At 41.2% G+C, this 17,908-nt stretch overlaps 3 protein-coding genes across 3 annotated transcripts; 2 read left to right on the forward strand and 1 right to left on the reverse strand.

Annotated features, from left to right (window-relative positions):
- Positions 1 to 31: 31 nt before the first annotated feature.
- LOC103376255 (uncharacterized) lies at positions 32 to 9,195 on the forward strand (the record flags this gene model as incomplete). Its single annotated transcript, XM_008306634.1, has 14 exons — positions 32 to 167; positions 342 to 562; positions 1,489 to 1,612; positions 2,322 to 2,409; positions 2,660 to 2,772; positions 2,874 to 2,947; positions 3,053 to 3,259; positions 3,393 to 3,523; positions 4,364 to 4,457; positions 4,592 to 4,696; positions 4,799 to 4,939; positions 5,040 to 5,118; positions 5,201 to 5,322; positions 5,862 to 9,195. Coding segments are annotated over 14 exons (2,181 nt in total), but the record flags the coding sequence as incomplete, so codon positions are not given.
- Positions 9,196 to 9,199: 4 nt separating this feature from the next.
- LOC103376253 (UPF0184 protein C9orf16 homolog) lies at positions 9,200 to 11,869 on the reverse strand. Its single transcript, XM_008306632.1, has 2 exons — positions 11,510 to 11,869; positions 9,200 to 10,336 (listed from the first exon to the last, which is right to left on the reverse strand). Exons 1-2 carry the CDS (start codon positions 11,586 to 11,588, stop codon positions 10,074 to 10,076), a joined length of 342 nt encoding a protein of 113 aa, XP_008304854.1. The 5' UTR covers positions 11,589 to 11,869; the 3' UTR covers positions 9,200 to 10,073.
- Positions 11,870 to 12,516: 647 nt separating this feature from the next.
- LOC103376254 (surfeit locus protein 2-like) lies at positions 12,517 to 15,442 on the forward strand. The gene is made up of 6 exons (XM_008306633.1): positions 12,517 to 12,660; positions 12,848 to 12,999; positions 13,142 to 13,245; positions 14,312 to 14,497; positions 14,768 to 14,916; positions 15,045 to 15,442. Exons 1-6 carry the CDS (start codon positions 12,586 to 12,588, stop codon positions 15,132 to 15,134), a joined length of 756 nt encoding a protein of 251 aa, XP_008304855.1. The 5' UTR covers positions 12,517 to 12,585; the 3' UTR covers positions 15,135 to 15,442.
- The last annotated feature ends 2,466 nt before the right edge of the window (positions 15,443 to 17,908 follow it).

The raw sequence follows: 17,908 nt of genomic DNA on the forward strand, positions 1-17,908 counted from the left end.
TGCTGAATGTGTATTATCTCCTCTGTATTTGTTGCCCAGAGCCCTTCCCGTTCCTCCTCAGACAGCCCCTCCTCCCAGGATGGTCAACCTGTGCCAGGCGACCCAGACGACCATCATCGCCCCCAATCCTATGCTGCAGGGCGCCATCCTGATGCAGCAGATGCAGGGTACAGTTTGGATTATAGTGTAAAGACAGCACCATCTGGAAAAGGAGAAAATGGCTCCTTATAAGGAGCCGTAGACCTGTCATTGTCATAGATATATATTATTGTTGGGTTATGATCTTGAGGTTTCTTATTTCGTTGCCTATCTGTCTCCTTTTATGCCCTGCTGTTGTCCAGGTAACATGCGGAACTTTGGGATGGGCGGGCAGCAGTTCAGGCAGTTCTTCACTGCAGGAGCCAGGTCGTCCCTGCTTGGGCCGGTTCCCATGGGCATGGCCATCAAGTCCCCAATGATGGGTTTCCCAGCCGCACGACCCTTCCACCCACATGCTCGCTACTACAACAACAGCAACACCATCACCACCACAGCCCCCTCCGCCTCTTCCACCTTTACCACAGTAATTACAACAGCACCATTATAATACCTATAAGCTTTGTGGAGGTTTTCGCTCTTGCTTAAACAATACACAGTAAACAAGTGCACCAGGATCAGAATGTTTTTGTTCATTTGTATAAATTTTCATAATAGTTTGATTTGAATATGCCTCACTCAGGGAAAGTCTGACATTCCATCTTGTGCTTGACAAATAAGCAGATGAAGTTATTTCACTATTTTAGCTCTGGTTTCTTTTTAATGAAGGGATGACCAGCGTGTATTGTTATGAATTTTCATTTTTGGACAACAGTGAAACAAATTTTCTGTTTATTTGATTTCTGTAAGCAAATGTGCCAAAAATGAGCATTTCAGCTTCTTATATATTAATATGTGCAGTTGTTTTGTGTGTTTCATGTTGTTAGAATATCTTTAGGTCTTGGACGATTGGTTGGCTAAAAAACACGCACTTTAAATTTGTGTATTTGTGTTTTCGGATAATTGGGATGAGCGTTTTTCATAATATTCACAATTGGTTGAGGAAATAAGCAGATTAGTGATTTGTGAAAGTAACCTTGAATCACAAACCTTCGTGAGAACAGGATAAATGAATCGTTTGTTTTGATGTCCTCAGGGAAGTAGAATAATTAAAGTAAATCAGGACTTACTCTTGATCAAGCTGATGAAGTTGTCAAATTATTTTAGTTGATTTGATCGAATCAAACACATTTAAAAAGGAACTCCACATGAATTATCTAACCTACACTTGCTATTGTCAATTTTTTTTGTCATCCTCATGGATCAAAACAGAATATTACCGTTATTTTTTTTATTTTAGATGCAGAATTAAAACCAATTATATCCAGTGCTATCAACAGATGTCATTCTGTTAAAGCCTCTTTGCTAGATCTCTTCGTATACGCTATATTTGTTCTCTGTGTCTGTGTGCAGGACGCTGCAGCTCGCCAGCAAGACAGGAAGCGAGACAGCGAGCAGATGGCAGCAGGGAGCGCAGACGACCAACCAGCAGCATCCACCAGTTCCAGTGATGAAGCCACTGACAAGACTCAGACAGGTAGAGCTGCGATTCAGCCAGCAATGAAACACGTTTACTGTTCAGAAAGGGAGCTTGAACGGATTTAGCATGAGCAGGACTGCAGATTTTTTGAGAGTGTGCCAGTTGAAATTTCAACTGGTCGCTTTTGTGTGAGTGCATAATGATCATTAAGCTGTTTTGCTGTGACTGTAACCAGCTCAGGCAGCCACTGTGTTAACCACAGTGGTGGAAAGCAGCACTTCCTCGATGGACTGTGGTATTTCCACTGAAAAATGTGGTCTTCTCATGAAATGTGGAGCGCACCTGCATTGGCTGTTTTCTATGAGCGGAACATGTTGATGCACTCCACATTGCACAAAGAACGCCCCAGTTTAACTGTTTCCAACGTATTTTTTGGTCAGAGCACACCACAGCCACCAAACAGCAGCTACCACAGTCTGCAGTGTGAGGTGTTTAGGGAACATCTGTAAATTGCAGCATCTATCGATAAGCAGATGTTCAACAAGTGATGTGTTTTTGCCTGTGACATGGTGGGAGGCGCGACCAAATACGAAAATTAGTCGCACCAGTAAAATAGAAAAAAAAGTTTGGAGTCTTGAGCCTTGATGAGCTGAATGCCATATTGCTTTAACTTATACACTAAAGTACTGAAGAATACACCCTTGGAGAGGATGGTGAAAATTCTTTTGTGTGTTTCTACCTTTGCTTTCTCATTTTCTGCCCACAGATAGTGCTGTGGGAGGAGTGGATGGGCCCACTCAGATCACTGAGGAGCAACTTGAAGGACCTGTGGTGAAGAGGCAAAAGACAGAGGGGTGGGGACACCACACTTTATTGTTAGTAGTTGAGCTAACAAATACCTAATGCAACAGGAAAAATGTTGTGTGCAGTGTTTTTACAATGTGTTCTGTCAATAGAGACGAGAAAAAATAAGATGATAAAAGTGTAATGACTTGCTTATTTACTAGAAATAAAGAAGGCACTGGGGTAACCTTGCTTAACAGTCGCACTTTTTGCTTGCTTGCAAAACCTCAACTTTTGTGCCTTTTTCTTTCTTTCTCTCAGGTCAGAAAGACCGAAAGAACAGTGTGCTGTTGAGACTGTCACGATCCCCGATACAGACGGGGAAGTTCTTTCCTCAGAGTGTAACAGCAACACAGAGGACGCTCAGCCTGAAGGTAAAGCACACAAACCCAATGCTCAGTTTGGACAATAGATGTTTCTGTCTCAGTTGAAATGAATACTGATTGCTTGTTTTTGTCCTCTGGCATTTTCCTAGACTGCATCGGGGACGGAGGCTCCACAGGAGGATCAGATGTTGTTGAGGCAATAGAGGAGACCAGAGCTGATGAGGTGAGAGGGGCCCAAAACTGACAAATGATTGTAAAATTTCTGTCTCAATCTGTCATAACTCAGTTAGATAAATGCACGTATCTGATGTGCCATTCCTCTCTGTAGATGCAAAGCTGTTTGTCGGCCCCGTCGCCCTCCAGCAGGCAGAGTGAAGATCACCAGCAGGTTAATTTACCAGCAGAAGAGACTTCACAGGGAAAAGCTGACCCTTTGGCTTCACCAGACAACCAGGATGAAGAAGAGGAAGGCGTAGCAGAGGGCTCCAACAAGTTCTACTGCTACCTCTGCAGCATTACCTGCCACAACCAGCAAGTAGGTTGAACATAAACACCAACGTACAGCAGTGTGTACAGTAACAGTGAAACGTAGGTCGTCGTCTTTGTTGGTAGCAAATGTAAAATGATTTTCAACCTTTAGCGTTCTCTCCTCTGTGTTTTTTTTGTAGAACTTCAGGAGTCATATGAACAGCATTTCCCACCAGCAAAGGATGATGGAGATCCAACACATGAGCAACGCCTGTCTGGTCACCCTGCTGCCACGAGTGCAGGAGTCTCTGCAGGGAGCAAACAAAGACGGGTCCGTTTAAAATGCAAAAATATACATCTTGGCTTCTCTTTTGTATTCTTGTTTTTGAAAAATATTACAAGTTTAAAAGTTGATATATGTACACACCTTTTAATTTGAAGCATAACAACCAAACTCATGTTGAGTTTAACCCTCTGAACTCTCCGGCGAGTTTAAAAGGCAATATTAAAAAACACCAAAAGTAAACCATTTATCTGAGCTTGAAACTGTACAAACAGAAAGAATCATCGGGTTTTAATCTTTCTAGCGATCTTTGAACTACATGTTTCTGATGTGGTATTCAGTCTAGAAACCTAACGAAATCCAAGCTTAACAGCATAATATTTCATCAAAGATAAACAGTTTCTCTACGAGAATCTGTGAAATGTTTTTCACTTCTGCAAGCAGCTGAAAAGCCATTAGTGACTCAGCTACAGTCACATAACAAAAAAAAAATTACAGCTGAACTGGGCTGAACTTTAGGATGTGTTTGCACAGACCAGGTAGAAGACGAGTATGAAAAACAAAGAAAACAATGTACATGTTGATTTCAGTTTTTGTAAAATAAGAAATCAAATAATGTCACAGTTTGATTTTTTTGTGATTTATGGCATTCTAACTTTGTAATGCTGCACATGTTACATATTTTGACTTGTCTACTTCTAGCTATGGTTGTGATGAAGTGCAGGAGTTTATATCGCAGTGGAAAATGTGCCCACAGTGAGTAAAAATATTACAGAAGCAGAAAACAGCCAGAACCTGCCTGGGGTTCAGAGGGTTAAAAAGACAGAAGGAGAGTGTTAAAAAGAGAACGCGGTCTTCATGACTAATGTTGGTCTGTGTTCTCTGCAGAGAGAAAAAAGCCGACTCGAAGCGTTGGTGTTCCACCTGTCACACTCACTTCAGCAGCAGCATCACGGACCACCGTCGCACAGAGGAGCACAAAGTAATCGCTGCTCCCTTTCTAAGCACATTTACATAGTGCACACGCCAAGTTCAAGAAACATCACAAAATATTTAGGACAGATTCTGCTTCTTGTTGCTCTGCTGAGAATCTGCTTTCACTCTGTTTCTTTTCAGCTCGCCAGTAGAATAGACATGTCCTCCTGCTCAATCTGCAAGAAACACTTCAAGACCTCACAGATGTTTTTAGAGCACTTGCAGTCGCCGGAGCACAGACAGAAGGTGAAGACATATCTGTGTTTTCCTGATTTAGGCATCAACAAGTGTTTTTTAGAGATGAAGATGAAATAAAACTTGATCATTGTGCTTGTCGCTGTTTACTAGCTCCAGGAAAAAGGCTGCGAGGCCTTGGCCAAGCTGACGGCCCTGGACACTGATGGCTTTTCATTAGAGGAGGAGGAAGGGAATGAGATGGAGGAAGGAGAGGAAAGACAGAGTAATGAAGGAGACCAAGGAGACAGACAGGTGATTTGCTTATAGTTTGTTGTTTGTAAGTCCCTCCTAAGAGATCCTATGAAGTTTAACATCATCTTGGGGTTGTAAAGTAACACTTTCACTGCTACAGGATGGCTGGTCCTCCCTGAAAGAAGTGACCCTGAACGACATGGCCAGCGATGAGCAGTACGACCCCGACACAGTCTACGGTCAGTAACTAACTCCTGATGTTTCACTGGTTGGCTTTTGTGCTAAAACACATTTGAGTGAGACTCTGATTTCCTTTTGCAGGGTCCACTTTTTTAGTTCCAGTTGCAGGTTTTATCTGCAGACTCTGCAACAAGTTTTACAACTTTGAATCTTCTGCTCCACACACCCACTGCAAATCACTGAAGCACTTTGAGAACCTCAAGGTGAGCTTTTAATGACCTTACTGCCAATTAATATTAATACAGAGATACCAGTGATCCAGATGAAATTATTGTTGTCATTAGAAACTAAACTAAAAATGTGCATTATTGAAGGAATTCAAGCTTAAACTTAACTGTATTAATAATAATTAGTGATGCACGATATTCAAATTTCTGGCCGATACCAATATACGATATCAAGATTTCTGATATTGTCGATAACCGATATTACCGATGTCGATATTCAATTTTTGTTCACACTGAAAAATGAGTATAAGGAAGCACTGTGAGAACTAGGGCTGGACCTGAATATCCGAATATTCGGTCGTTGTAGTGGTATCTGGATAGCGATTTTGATATTCGAATATTCGCCCGCTACATCACATCGTGCATCCCTAATAATAATCGTCTTCAGCATTACGTAATCCTCAATCCAACGATACCTGTGCTCTTACAAGGCCAGTGCATGCATCCACTGATTCTGTTATTCTTGAGGAATCTCTGTAGACTCACTGCAGTGTTTTTATGCTTTTGTTTCTCAGAGCTACAGAGTGTTGGTGAGTCAAAAAGGTGAAGCTGCTGAATCCTCCGGAGAACCTCTCCAAGCTGCCGACAGCCTCAGGCCTGTAACAGAAACCACCACGGACTGCTCAGATGAAAACTTGCCCTCGGATGATGCAGGTTTGGCGAAAAACACGAACCCCAAGCACCCCATCATCACGCTCACCCGAGTGAACGTGCAGACAGAAAACCAGCAAGAGGTGAAACAAGCAGAACAAGAACTGACCTCACAGGATTCCGCCTTGATCTCAGCGACCAGCACTAGCGACGCAGACCAAGACCTCAGCCTTCCTCACGAGGAGGAACAGAACACATCCCAGGCGTCTTCGGCTCAGGAGAGTCCCGCTGAGCCGCCTGCTGGCAGCAGAGAGGAGGAGGCTGCAAACTCAGAGCCAGCAGCTGCTGATGAGGAGGCTAATGAAGATGAGGAGAAGGAAGCTCCCGCTGGCCCACGTAAAAATAACGGCACAGGGAAGGCAAAAGCCACACCCAAACGCAGGTCAGGGAGAGCCGCAAACAAACGCTGAGTCGACGATATGGCATAGAAGGGAAACGCAACCTGGTACAATCACAACCACGGGACGGGATGTGTGTACGTGACGAGGTGCTTTCATGGAACCGAGACCAAGAAGTCAACAGCCCAACCTCTCTCCATGCTGGAAAGTCCGAAATAAACACACACCAACAATTAGGAAGACTCTGGCTGGTGACTCACAGTGGAACAGGACTTCTCGTGTGAACTGCTCTCCCAGGGTGGGAAATTAACAGCTCTGAAATACAGGTTAACATTATTGATTGTTGGAAAGTGCTCTGAGTTGGATGTTTTTTTTATGTAGGCCAACCTCCATCTTCACATTACAGCCGTCAAAATGAGATTATTACGAAGCGTCTGGTCTGAAACGAACCTTTTCTTTTCAGTATTTACCGATCAGTAAAACATTGCAGTTATGTTGCCTTAATCCAAAATAATTTAGTTTTGTTTGTTTTTTTTGAAATAGAGAGACGCTCCTTGTGTTGGATACCCACAGAAAGCCCATTGCATTGATGCATAACGCTGTGATCAGTTCCACACTATGTACGACTTGTAGGCAGGTTGTGAGTAGTGCATTTACAAAACTGCAAACTGACTTATCAAACCACACTGTCGTTTTGCACTCCCCAGGTAACAACACAAAAATAATACATCTTTGGGTTAAACATTTTGTCCTTATAGTCAAATGCAATTGACAGTATCACATCCTATTTTCACATTTGTTGGTATTGTCTAGTTTCATTCGTATTATTAGCAGTCATCCCAAAGCACCACCGTGACTCATAGGGGCTGTTTTATGTCTACTAACTGCCACAACACTATACTCTGGCTGTTTTACTGTACACTAGGGTGTATAGGCGAGAGGTTATGTTGTATACAGGTAGTATGTAGTGTGGAACTAAGACATGATGTTGGATTTCAGCCACAAAAGTTTCATTCATACCCAAAATTACAGATGTGGTGTGACATGAATTTGCTAAACACATCCATGTGTTGTCAGTTTTATTAGGTTGCAATCACTGTAACCGCTCTGCCCCCCTCTAAACAAACAGTGTCCAGGTTTTAAACGGGGTAGGTGTTCTCTGTGGCTGGTCCCCCGACATGTTAATTTTCCACCCTGCTATCCTCACGGATCAGGATGTTTCTGAGGGCTCATTGTCGGCTTCTGCTCATTCTCCAGCTAGCTAGATGACTGAATAGTAAAACTTTCACGTGTAGAAGGCCGTACTGATGGTAAAGTGGAGACATGTTCCACATCGCTAACCACATAGCACACGCTTTTAGCAAGCTGAAGTGTAGAATGTAACTAAACTAAGTGTTTGAGCAGGTGGCATCTTTTGTTTTTTTGTTTTTAAAAAAAAGTGTTAAAATGGTACTTTGGCTTGAGTATTGAGAAACACTGATTCTTGAGTCTGATCATAGCTTGGTTCAGGGCATTTTATCCTCTTTTTGTTTTCATTAGTTGTTGACATTTTGGGTTCGAGTTGATGTTGTGGTGTTTGGGGCGAAGAAAAGAAGGTTGTCAGCAGCTGTAGCGTTCTCACCTAAAAGACAGTTTTACACACATTCTTATTGGCCTATTATCTGCAATAGCAACAGTTTTTTTAGTTTTTTTGTTTTTTATTGTGTAATGAAGAGTTCAAAAATCCTGATGCAATGTGCAGACAGTCATATGAAAAGAGTCTTATCATGTGCTCTTGAAATGTTAAGGGAGCTCTTAAAAGACCAGCAGCAGACGGCTTCATCAGCTCGTCCGCAGCAAGAAATAAAAGGCCTCTGCTATTAATCAGGCCCTGAATCTCATTTACGAGCTGCTCCCCCGTGTGCACAAAAGGCTGCATGCGCTATGTCTGCATATTGCATATTTTAACACTTAGAAGGTTTAGGCTGCTGCAAGCTCAGAATCCATAAATATAGAAGCATTTGCATAGAATGGGTCATGCTGGCACCACCGAGGGTTTATGCAAAACCACACTGGGTGTCACATGCCCATGGGATGTTTGTTTTTTTTGTTTTTTGTTTTTACTTCAACGGACTTAAAATGCTTCTGCAAGCATTCACAGCACAACAATGTTGTTAGAGGTGTTTATTTGACTCCAGTTTACTTTGTTTTTTTGTTCCTCTCATTGAAGAGTATTTAAGTTGCTATACACTGGACAGAGGGAAACAAACTTTAGCCTATGGTCCGCAATTACTTTCAAAGAAAATTCATGAAGTGTCTGAAGAATCCTTGCAAACTTTCAACTCTCGATTTGAAGCACCTGCAACATACAGTACATGAACCCAGTTACAGATTATACAAAATCGATTTGATTGTGGCATCACGACCACAACTGGGATGCGAATTGTTTCACTTCCTCCTGCATGACCAGTGTGCTGTTCTGGAAACATTTCATCCTCCACGTAAGCGAAGGATATTTTAAACCGCAAAGGACTGGCTGACACATGTAGCAACTCTCGTAGTCATCGTGGCGACTGTCACATGATTAGTATCGTTTTTATGTTCTGAAGGAACAAGACGTGATCTGAAGTGTACTTTAAAGCTCTGAAACCGAATGGAGCAGGAGAGGGAGAGAAGAAGAAGAAGAAGAAAAAAAAAGGACATGTAAAGGATAATTTCAAACAAAGCTGTATGTTTCTTATTGTATTTTTATTCAGCTACTGACAAATTGAGATGAACAAACAGGTGATGTTTTCTAACTGCTGGAAGTTTAATGTATTTTTGGATGTTTGTTTTCTGTTTGGGAGTCATCTTAATTTATAATAAAATGTCTGACAATTCCCACACTTTGTCGACTTCAGTTTTAATTCTCATGGATTACACTTAATACGTACAGACACTCTTCAGACTTATCCTAAACAGATGAAGCATTACAATACACTGGTACACATAGATGGGAATGCTACACATTTTGGGATAGCACAGTAGTTACAGGGACCACAGCTATTGCAAAGCCAATGCAAACATTGAACAGATCTTGGATAAATCCAGAAATGCATTCAGGAGTTTGACTGTAACCCATTTTGTAACACGGACTGACTCAGATGTATTGATCTGTACAAAGACGGTAGCGCAGATTACTGTGGACAGAACGCTCAGGAATTTATTATTCACATCTCTTGCTTCAGAAAAGCCAAATCTCTCGCTTACATCAACCATAATTGATTTCTAGGAGCAGATCTGAGCTTAATCCTGTAATTCGAGCACTGTTTAATAAATATTGCTGCATCTTTTCATTACCTTTTTCAAAATCTTTTAACACATTTGCATTAAAGTAGTCATTTTGATCTCCCACGTGAACCTAAACAATTCTCTGTACACAGACGAGCAGCTTTTTACTTTGCAACACATTTGACTTTGATTTCACAAGTCTGCAATGGAAAGTATCTGATGTCCAGCTTGTATGAGACGCTGCTTTAAATCGACCTGCTCAGGAGCCACACACATCAGCAGAGTTCACCAAAAAAGAAGAACTGCAGTGATAGAATAGATATAAAATGTGCACACGTTGGCTCACAGGAGTGGAAATTGACAGATGAATCAGAGAGGCATGGACTATCCAGATCAGCGCTCACTAGTCCAACACACAGAGGTCAGGAGTTGAATCAGCTTTTATAAATATTTCTATCCCTGCTTTTTTATTGAACACAACCCTCTGACCTACTCGCTCTTGTCAGTCATTTGTGAGCCCTCGTTATCCTTGTTCAGGTCTTCGTTGCCGCTGGGTGAGGACGGGTCCCCGTCTGCAGGACAGTTCTCCTCCTGGTCGGGCGAACCCAGCAGCTGGGCCCTGAACTCCAGACGGGCCTGCCGATTTGACTCCAGCAGTTCGTGCAATTTGCCGTTAAGTGCATCGTTGCGCTCCTCCAGGTCATCAAGATAGGAGTTGATCTGATCTAGCATCGAGTTGATGGCAACATACTCTGTGGATAAGCAGGAGGGAGGTTAGTCTGTTCTGTCAGGCTGTGCAAAGAGCACATATCACAGAGACTATACATATACTTAGTATTAAAATATTGTAGTAAATTATATATATGCAGCATGCAATGCTTTGTGAAATTTTGTCCAATCTTTTTAACATCAAGGAAAAAGTATTTGTTGTTCCAGCACACAGCATATCTGCTACAGAATGGATGAAACAACCAAGTATGCACTATACGGGAAATGATAACAGCAGAAGAGTGAGGTCACAGACGAGAAATCACAATCCACTAAAGAATTGCACATCTATGCTGCATAGAGTTAATGAGGTTGTCAATGTTGCTTGTGAAATTTTAAGGAACACAGTCACGTTGTTGAACATGGCTATCCAGAGCTTTCGTAGATGACAAATGGTGTGGATATTCAAGATTTCTGCTGTGGTCCAAACTGATTTGTCTTTCTTTTCATCTGTGGCATCATATCGTTTAAATAAAGCTGCATTTTAAGGTGTCCTTTTACAGTCACTGGCCAGGGAATGTCTGTGTACTGGTCATCACTGTCTGATCACTGCCAAGCTCATGTTTGTCTGTGTTATAGTAGCAGATTTACAGTGTATGGTTATACATGTGAAACTACTGAATAGTCTAATTTAGACACAGTGAGCACTGCCAAAATGGCCCATTTTTGACTTCCACAACTATCAACAACTGTATTATTGGAGGCCAAATGGCTAAAACAGACAGATAGCACAGAAAAGTTGTTAACTGCATGTACCAGTGGCTTGAAGATTCATTTCTAACCTGATTTCTCATCTTAACTCTACAGATGAGTTTATTTTGTTGATATGATTGAGGGTCTCGAGTTGAAAGGTGAAAAGACACTAGCAATGATGTTATCTGTTCTACATTGCACTATTTCTAGTTCGGGCAGATACACAGCAGACCAACATCAAACTTAGTTCAATGCACATTTCAGTCAGACATCTTGTAAATCCAGTACACTACAACACCTGACATGTTTTAAAGCTCCACGTAGAGTTTGAATAATTTGACTAAACTAGTTTCACTGACCAAAATCACCACAGTAGCACAGTGGAGTAGCTTTAGAGGCTGACTTCGTCTTTAACTGCAGTAATAATTAGTATCGATTACAATGAATGGACAAGTACTCGTTACCTTCTTCGCCAAATTCATCTTCGTCGTTGATGATCCCGTCGTCAGTACAGATGTTTGGATCTCCATTTGGTCCAGACATTATTTAAATATTCACGTTTTTTAACTTTGTTACAAAAACAGTTACGTGAGCAATGCTATGCTGTCAAGCTAGCCAGCTAGCTAACTAGCATGCGTACAAGCCCTGTACGAGAAACTGTTTAAATTCAACTAAATTAGCAAGAAATGTGCTAACTAGGGTCTACTTTAACGTTAATTTCAGGCGCTCTGTCCAGCAGAAGCTCTCAGACACGGCCAGTTAGCTAGCTTGACATTTTTAGCAAACGTCAAATTATCTATTTATCGAGCCAATGAATTCTGGGAGAATGTGGGCGGGGCTTCAGTTCAAAGGAAGATGTCTCACTCTGTGCGAATTACCAGATGGATAGTTGAGTTAAAATATCGTCAATTCTGCACTATAGAAGGTTTGAAAGTCTGTTTACGTTTACTATTACTAGTGACTGTTTTCAAACATGGTCCAGATTTTTAATTCACACACCTCCGCAGTTTATTTTTCGACTGCATTTACGGTTTCTCTAAATATGATCAGAGTGAGCGCTCTTCTTTCTAAGGCACCTCTCTGACTCGGAACTGACAGTCAGCTGACTGGACTCAGTGCGAGCAGCTGACATGAGCCTATTAACGTGTATTTTTATGCTGTGGCCGAAAAAGTACAGTCACTAGAGCTGATTCTACACATATTAAAATACACTGATGTGTCTGTGATTTACTGTGCGCAGTTTTACACGTGTTCCCCTTTCTTTGCTCACTTTATCTCATCTATTTCCCTGCTACCACCACTCAAAACCGTTTCTTGATTTGTTTTTATTTGTACTAATTTAATCAAAGGTTCATGTGTGATAACTGCCATGATGATAGGATAAAGCTTCATCATTTCGTCTAAGCTGCCTTTCCCTGCTTTGATCAGCGGATGGCGCCAAGATCGTTCAACAGTCGGCGCACTCAAACCACGTGTGGACTGTTTCGGGAGGTGACCTGATCAGCACGCTAACAATCTTGTTTTTAAGTGTTTCTGAGCTATGGATGAATTACCTGCGGACCTCCAAGCTTTTCTTCTTAATCACCCGTTTCTTCAGCTCACAGATGCTAAAAAGGTCAGCGCGCAAATTACATCACATTTAAAGGAAAAACACTTGTAATCGTGCATTGTGATGCTAGCTGTATGCTAATGTTACTGGTAGGCTGGTGTTGTGATGGCTAGATGTGTTGACCAAAGACTAAAAACCACTGAATGATTACCACTTTTATCACCATCAGTATCATTTATCTGTTTATCTTCAGATCAAATGCACTCTGAACGGCCACGAGTTTCCTTGCAACCTCACGGAGCTGCAGAAGTTCACCAAGGCGAAGAAATATGAGAGACTGAGTGCAGCAGCAGACTTCAACTACAGCCAGTATGAGCCACACATCGTGCCAAGCACAAAGCAACCGTAAGGAGACCTTTAGTTGCCCACAAGTGTTTCTGTGTGATAATCCTCTCTGCCCTGATTGTCAATGAAATGCCAGGATTTTTAAAAATTATTATTTTAGAGGCTAATCAGAACTCTCTAATGTTTCTTGTGTGTTTTCTAGCAATCAGCTCTTCTGCAAGCTGACCCTCAGACATCTCAATCGGCAGCCGCACCACGTCTTAAGACATGTTAATGGGAAACGCTTCAAGAAAGCCCTCGGCAAATGTCAGTGAATCCCTCATCCACACGCATGGCACTTTTCTTCAGCCGATCTCTCACCAAGAGTATTTCTCAAGATAAAAAGGAAAGACTCAGAGGCTTGGCGCTGATTCTTAACTGGTTCATGCTTCTCTGATGTGCTAAATTTAACATATCCACCCAGTAGTCAGTGGATTATAGATATTGTGCCATTTGAGCAGTGGGGATGTTGTGCAAAACCAAACTACCCATCATTGAGGAAGGAAATCAAAGCTATCAGATAATACTGTCAGTTTTCTACTGAACACAGTCGTTTTTAATCCGACTCTCACCAACATACTAAGATATAGTTTGGGATGTTGCTGTGCTCACAAATATGCAGATTGCAGTAAAGTACACATAGCGGACATAAGCAAAGTTTTACCGTCTTTCTCGATGAGCTTTAATATCTGTTGCTGCTCATTGTCCCCTTAGATAGGGAAACCATGTCTATGCTGGTGAGTTGAAGTAAAAGGTCAATATGAGAGGAAGACAGACTTACATACAGCTTTGGAAATAATTATGAGACACAACAGGCCATAAACATTTAGTTTGCACTTTGTCACGTTGGTTAAATAATTACAGCATCTTCGAAAAGACGTGGTTTTATATTAATTCAATACATGCAACAAATAATGCTGAAAAATATGTTATATTTTATATAAACTGTAACAGTTTCAAAATTCACACTAGATGGCTGAAAACATTATGATTCATGGTTGTTTTGGGCATGATCTATATGTGTGAAGTCAACAGATAATCCAAACAATTAGGTCTAAAACATACCTAGAAGAATTGCAAAATAACAAGAAGACAGCCATCTTGGTGCTTAACAAAGAGGAATCAGCTGTCAATTATACCCTTAAGAAGAAAACACAATATGACTACAGCAAGAACTGCTAAAGACGAGGCAGAAAACTGGGATTTCTGGGGTCTAATATTTATTTCCAAAGCTGTAGAAATCTATATAAGATACTATGTGGACAGATGTGAGTTTTTGTCAGTGCACTCTGTCATCTTGATTATTTCCATGTCTGCTTTATGCCTGATCTAGATGAAGAGTGTGTGAAGCAGGGGATTGAATTCGTTCCCGCCAGAATGAAACAGAAAAGGCCCAAAGCCACCGGAGAGGAGTTCAGTCGGGGGATGCCCTCGAAACGTGGAAACAGCATGTGGGAGCCGTCGTCCAGCGAGGAGGATCACAGTGACTCAGAGGACAGCATGAGTGACCTCTACCCCCGTCAGTATCTCCCACGCACACACTTCTGACTTCTGTCATGATTTATTAGGACAGCTGCATCCAACTGTGTATCAAGGAGGTCCGAGACTATCCAGGGTTTAATCAGGCAAAATAGCACACGAGTGAATTTTGTCTGATAAATATACTGTCTATGTGGCTGTAAGAGCTTCAGAACTTGGCTCTCCTCTGTACCGGGGTATGCAGAAGCAGACTGATCAAACAACTTGTCGCTGTTATGGTGCTGTAACAGTGTGTCTCATGTCCCCACAGCTGCTATGTTCAGTTTAAAAAACCCAGAAGAAGAAAGTATGGAGGGTGAAAAAGATAAAGAGGAAGATGACTTTCAAACAGATGAGGATGAGGAGGAGGAGGAGGACGACATGGAGGTGGACAAGCAGGTGGCGCAGAAACGCAAAAAGGTCTGTAATATATTTATATTTGGAATGAGATTTATGTTTGAAATCAGTGTTGATATTTAGCAGAAATTAAATGTTGTAATGTGGAGCTGGAGTAGAATTGACCTTTGACAGATGTTATTGTCTTTCAGGTTCAAGGTGGTGGTTTTCAGAAGAAATTCCGAAATAACCACTGGAAATCAGGGCGCAAGAAAAAAGGCAAAGCGCAAAATGGAAAATAAAATGCAAAACCATTTCTGTACAGTATTTTTGTACCTGGTTATGTGTCAGGACGTGACATGGACATCCAGTTTGGAGGACTACATCAGTGTCTGAGCCAGGCTGCCCTTTAAACATCCATCATCACGGATGTTTCACATTTTTCACAAAGATTTCCTATTTTTAATGTCGTGATGTTGCACAGTTTCGAGGCTGGTTTACATGACATGGGAAATGTGTTTGTGAAAGTTAACCCATCATTTAGAATGGATAAGCTGTCTTTTCTGGTTTGCAGTCAAATGCAAAATACAACTCTGTTTGGATTTGCAAATATTGTCGGCCTTTTTTTCCCAACAGTCATTGCAGTCATCACATAGAAAAAGCTCAAAAGATTGACTTTGCATATCATAAGTGTGGATGTTACATTTCCAACTTAAAGACTTAGACTGATTTTATTAATCCTCGAGGGAAATTCAGGTGTTACAGCAGCATGACTATTCAACAAAGAGGGTAAACAAGGCAAAAGACAACACAGATGATTATGGTCGGGTATAAAATGAAGATTAAATGTAAGAAGATACAAGTATAGAAAATATAATATAGAAGAATGTCAACAAAATTTACAAGAATATGTGAGTGTGCTTGGTTGTCTGTCTCTAAGTGTAGCCCTGTGATAGACTGGCGACCTGTCCAGGGTGTCCCCTGCCTTCGCCCGAAGTCGGCTGGGATAGACTCCAGCCCCCCCGCAACCCTAATGAGGATTAAGCGGTGTATAGATAACGGATGGATGGATATAAGAGAGATGCAGATACAGAAATGTGCCAATGAACAGAATTAAGGTACTTTTATAAACATCAACTACCACTGAGATCAAATGACAAAAAAATGTATGACCTCTGGATAAGTGCATTATTTCTAAGTTGACAAGTAGAGTATTTCCTCATATAAACAATCAAAAATAAATTCTTTAGCAAGACTATAGTACGAATCCATCCCCCAAAGTAGCAACTCAGTGTAACAAATGTCAATACACCTGTGATCATGGGCACAAAAGTTAAGACCTTGTCATCATTGAAACAAACCTGAGCACACCTCTGAGCTGTGTCCATTCATGTCTGCATCATGACATCGTGACTCCACATGGAAAAGATTTGCCAGATGAACTAAAAAAAATAAATCTGATTTTGTGAGATTTCATGAAGACAGGAAAGTATTCAGAATGCATAAAGGATGATCGGTGACCAACTAAAAATCAACGGAAACACTGTCACAGCAGTAATCAGGAGGTGTAGAATGAGCTGTAGTACTGCTAATCAGAGCCGCAGTGATTTTTCTCCTACTCGCACAATTTATCTCTGAAAAACAGATGGTGAAGTATTTCAGACTTTGCAGGGGGCTTATCAGTGGAACTCAAGTTTCAGTGACAGTCCAGACAGTGTGAAGAATATTGTATAATCTTAACCTTTATGGATGGTGGCCAAGAAAAAAAACTTGCTTTGTGCTTTGGCCCACAGGTGCAAGAGGAGACTTCACGGATCAAAAAATTTATGAATATTGGGAACACATTCTTTGGTCAGATGATAGTCAAGATAAATTTGTTTGGTTCAAATGGGTCCTAAATATTCAATGAAGCCTGACCAGGACTGCCACAGTGAATGCATGGTCCTGACAGTGGAAAACAGAGGAGGGAGTGTGGTGATGTGGTGAGTGCTGGGAGATGACGTTTATAACTGGCACCACGAATGCGTGAGGATATACCAAAATACCAGCTGACAAGATGACTCCCAGTCTGCGGAAACTTGGCAGAAGAGAAATATTCCAGCATGATAATGATCCAAAGCAGACTGCCAGAATCAGACAAGAGTTTCTGAAGAAAAAAGTGAAGACATGACCTGAAGAAGTATGTTGGATGACTTGAATCTAATAGATGACCTCTGGGTTGTTTTAAAGAGAAAAGTAGAGCAGCACAATCTCTCACTACCTCTGAGGGTGCCATCAAACATAACAGTGGACATGTGAAGTAATTAAAAAAAACAAAAGATTAGAATCTCAGTGTCGCTGATTTTTGACTGATTTTATTTGGTTCCTATTGTGGGGCCTGTATTTTAAATACAGTAAGACTGAACTGTTGGTTTTTACTTTTACACAAGAGCACACACCTTACTGTTCAACGCTGAAGTGATGCGATTACTTTAACCCTCACTCAGAACTGAGTTTAAGGTCTACCTCCTCACCCACCAGTGCATTTATGGACACGCCCTCATTTACTTTCAGGAACTCTTCTCCCCCCCAGGCCTCCTCACGTACCCTCCAATCTACAAATTCAAACACTCTCCAAGTCCCCAGAACCAAGCCCAACCAACCCATGGGTGATCGGGCCTTTTCCTCTGCTGCCCTGCGGCTGTGGAACGTCCTCCCTCAGGTAACCACCTGAGGGCTCCACAGTCTGCAGGGGATTTTAAAAGACATCTTAAAACATATCTTTTTAAAAAAGTATTTTGCAGAACTCTTTTATTAGGTTCTCCTTTTTTTTTTGACTGTTTTTATAAACTGTTTTACTAATCATAATAACTTTTGTTTTACCCTGTAGCACTTTGAGATTGCGAAAATGTAAAGCGCAATATAAATCAAATGTATTATTATTATTATTATTACTCAGGACTTTCATGTTGCCATACGTTGAAGGTCTTTTGGGTTCATTGGACCCCAAGAAAGAATATGTGCAAAAAATGTGTTGGTATTTATTATGGACTTTTATACTAAGTTAAATAAATTTTCTGATAAGGTATTTTTGGTT

The sequence above is a fragment of the Stegastes partitus genome, unplaced genomic scaffold (assembly GCF_000690725.1).
Source record: "Stegastes partitus isolate 25-593 unplaced genomic scaffold, Stegastes_partitus-1.0.2 Scaffold3740, whole genome shotgun sequence".
Taxonomy (NCBI): Eukaryota; Metazoa; Chordata; class Actinopteri; family Pomacentridae; genus Stegastes; species Stegastes partitus.

Excerpts from the sequence above, each read along its gene's own strand:
- LOC103376253 (XM_008306632.1), bottom strand. The coding sequence starts at position 11,588 with ATGTCTGGACCAAATGGAGATCCAAACATCTGTACTGACGACGGGATC. Across the intron at positions 10,337-11,509 it reads AGATGAATTTGGCGAAGAAG|AGTATGTTGCCATCAACTCG; the intron begins GTAACGAGTACT and ends GCTTATCCACAG.
- LOC103376254 (XM_008306633.1), top strand. The coding sequence starts at position 12,586 with ATGGATGAATTACCTGCGGACCTCCAAGCTTTTCTTCTTAATCACCCG. Across the intron at positions 13,246-14,311 it reads CAAGAAAGCCCTCGGCAAAT|ATGAAGAGTGTGTGAAGCAG; the intron begins GTCAGTGAATCC and ends TGCCTGATCTAG. Across the intron at positions 14,917-15,044 it reads TGGCGCAGAAACGCAAAAAG|GTTCAAGGTGGTGGTTTTCA; the intron begins GTCTGTAATATA and ends ATTGTCTTTCAG.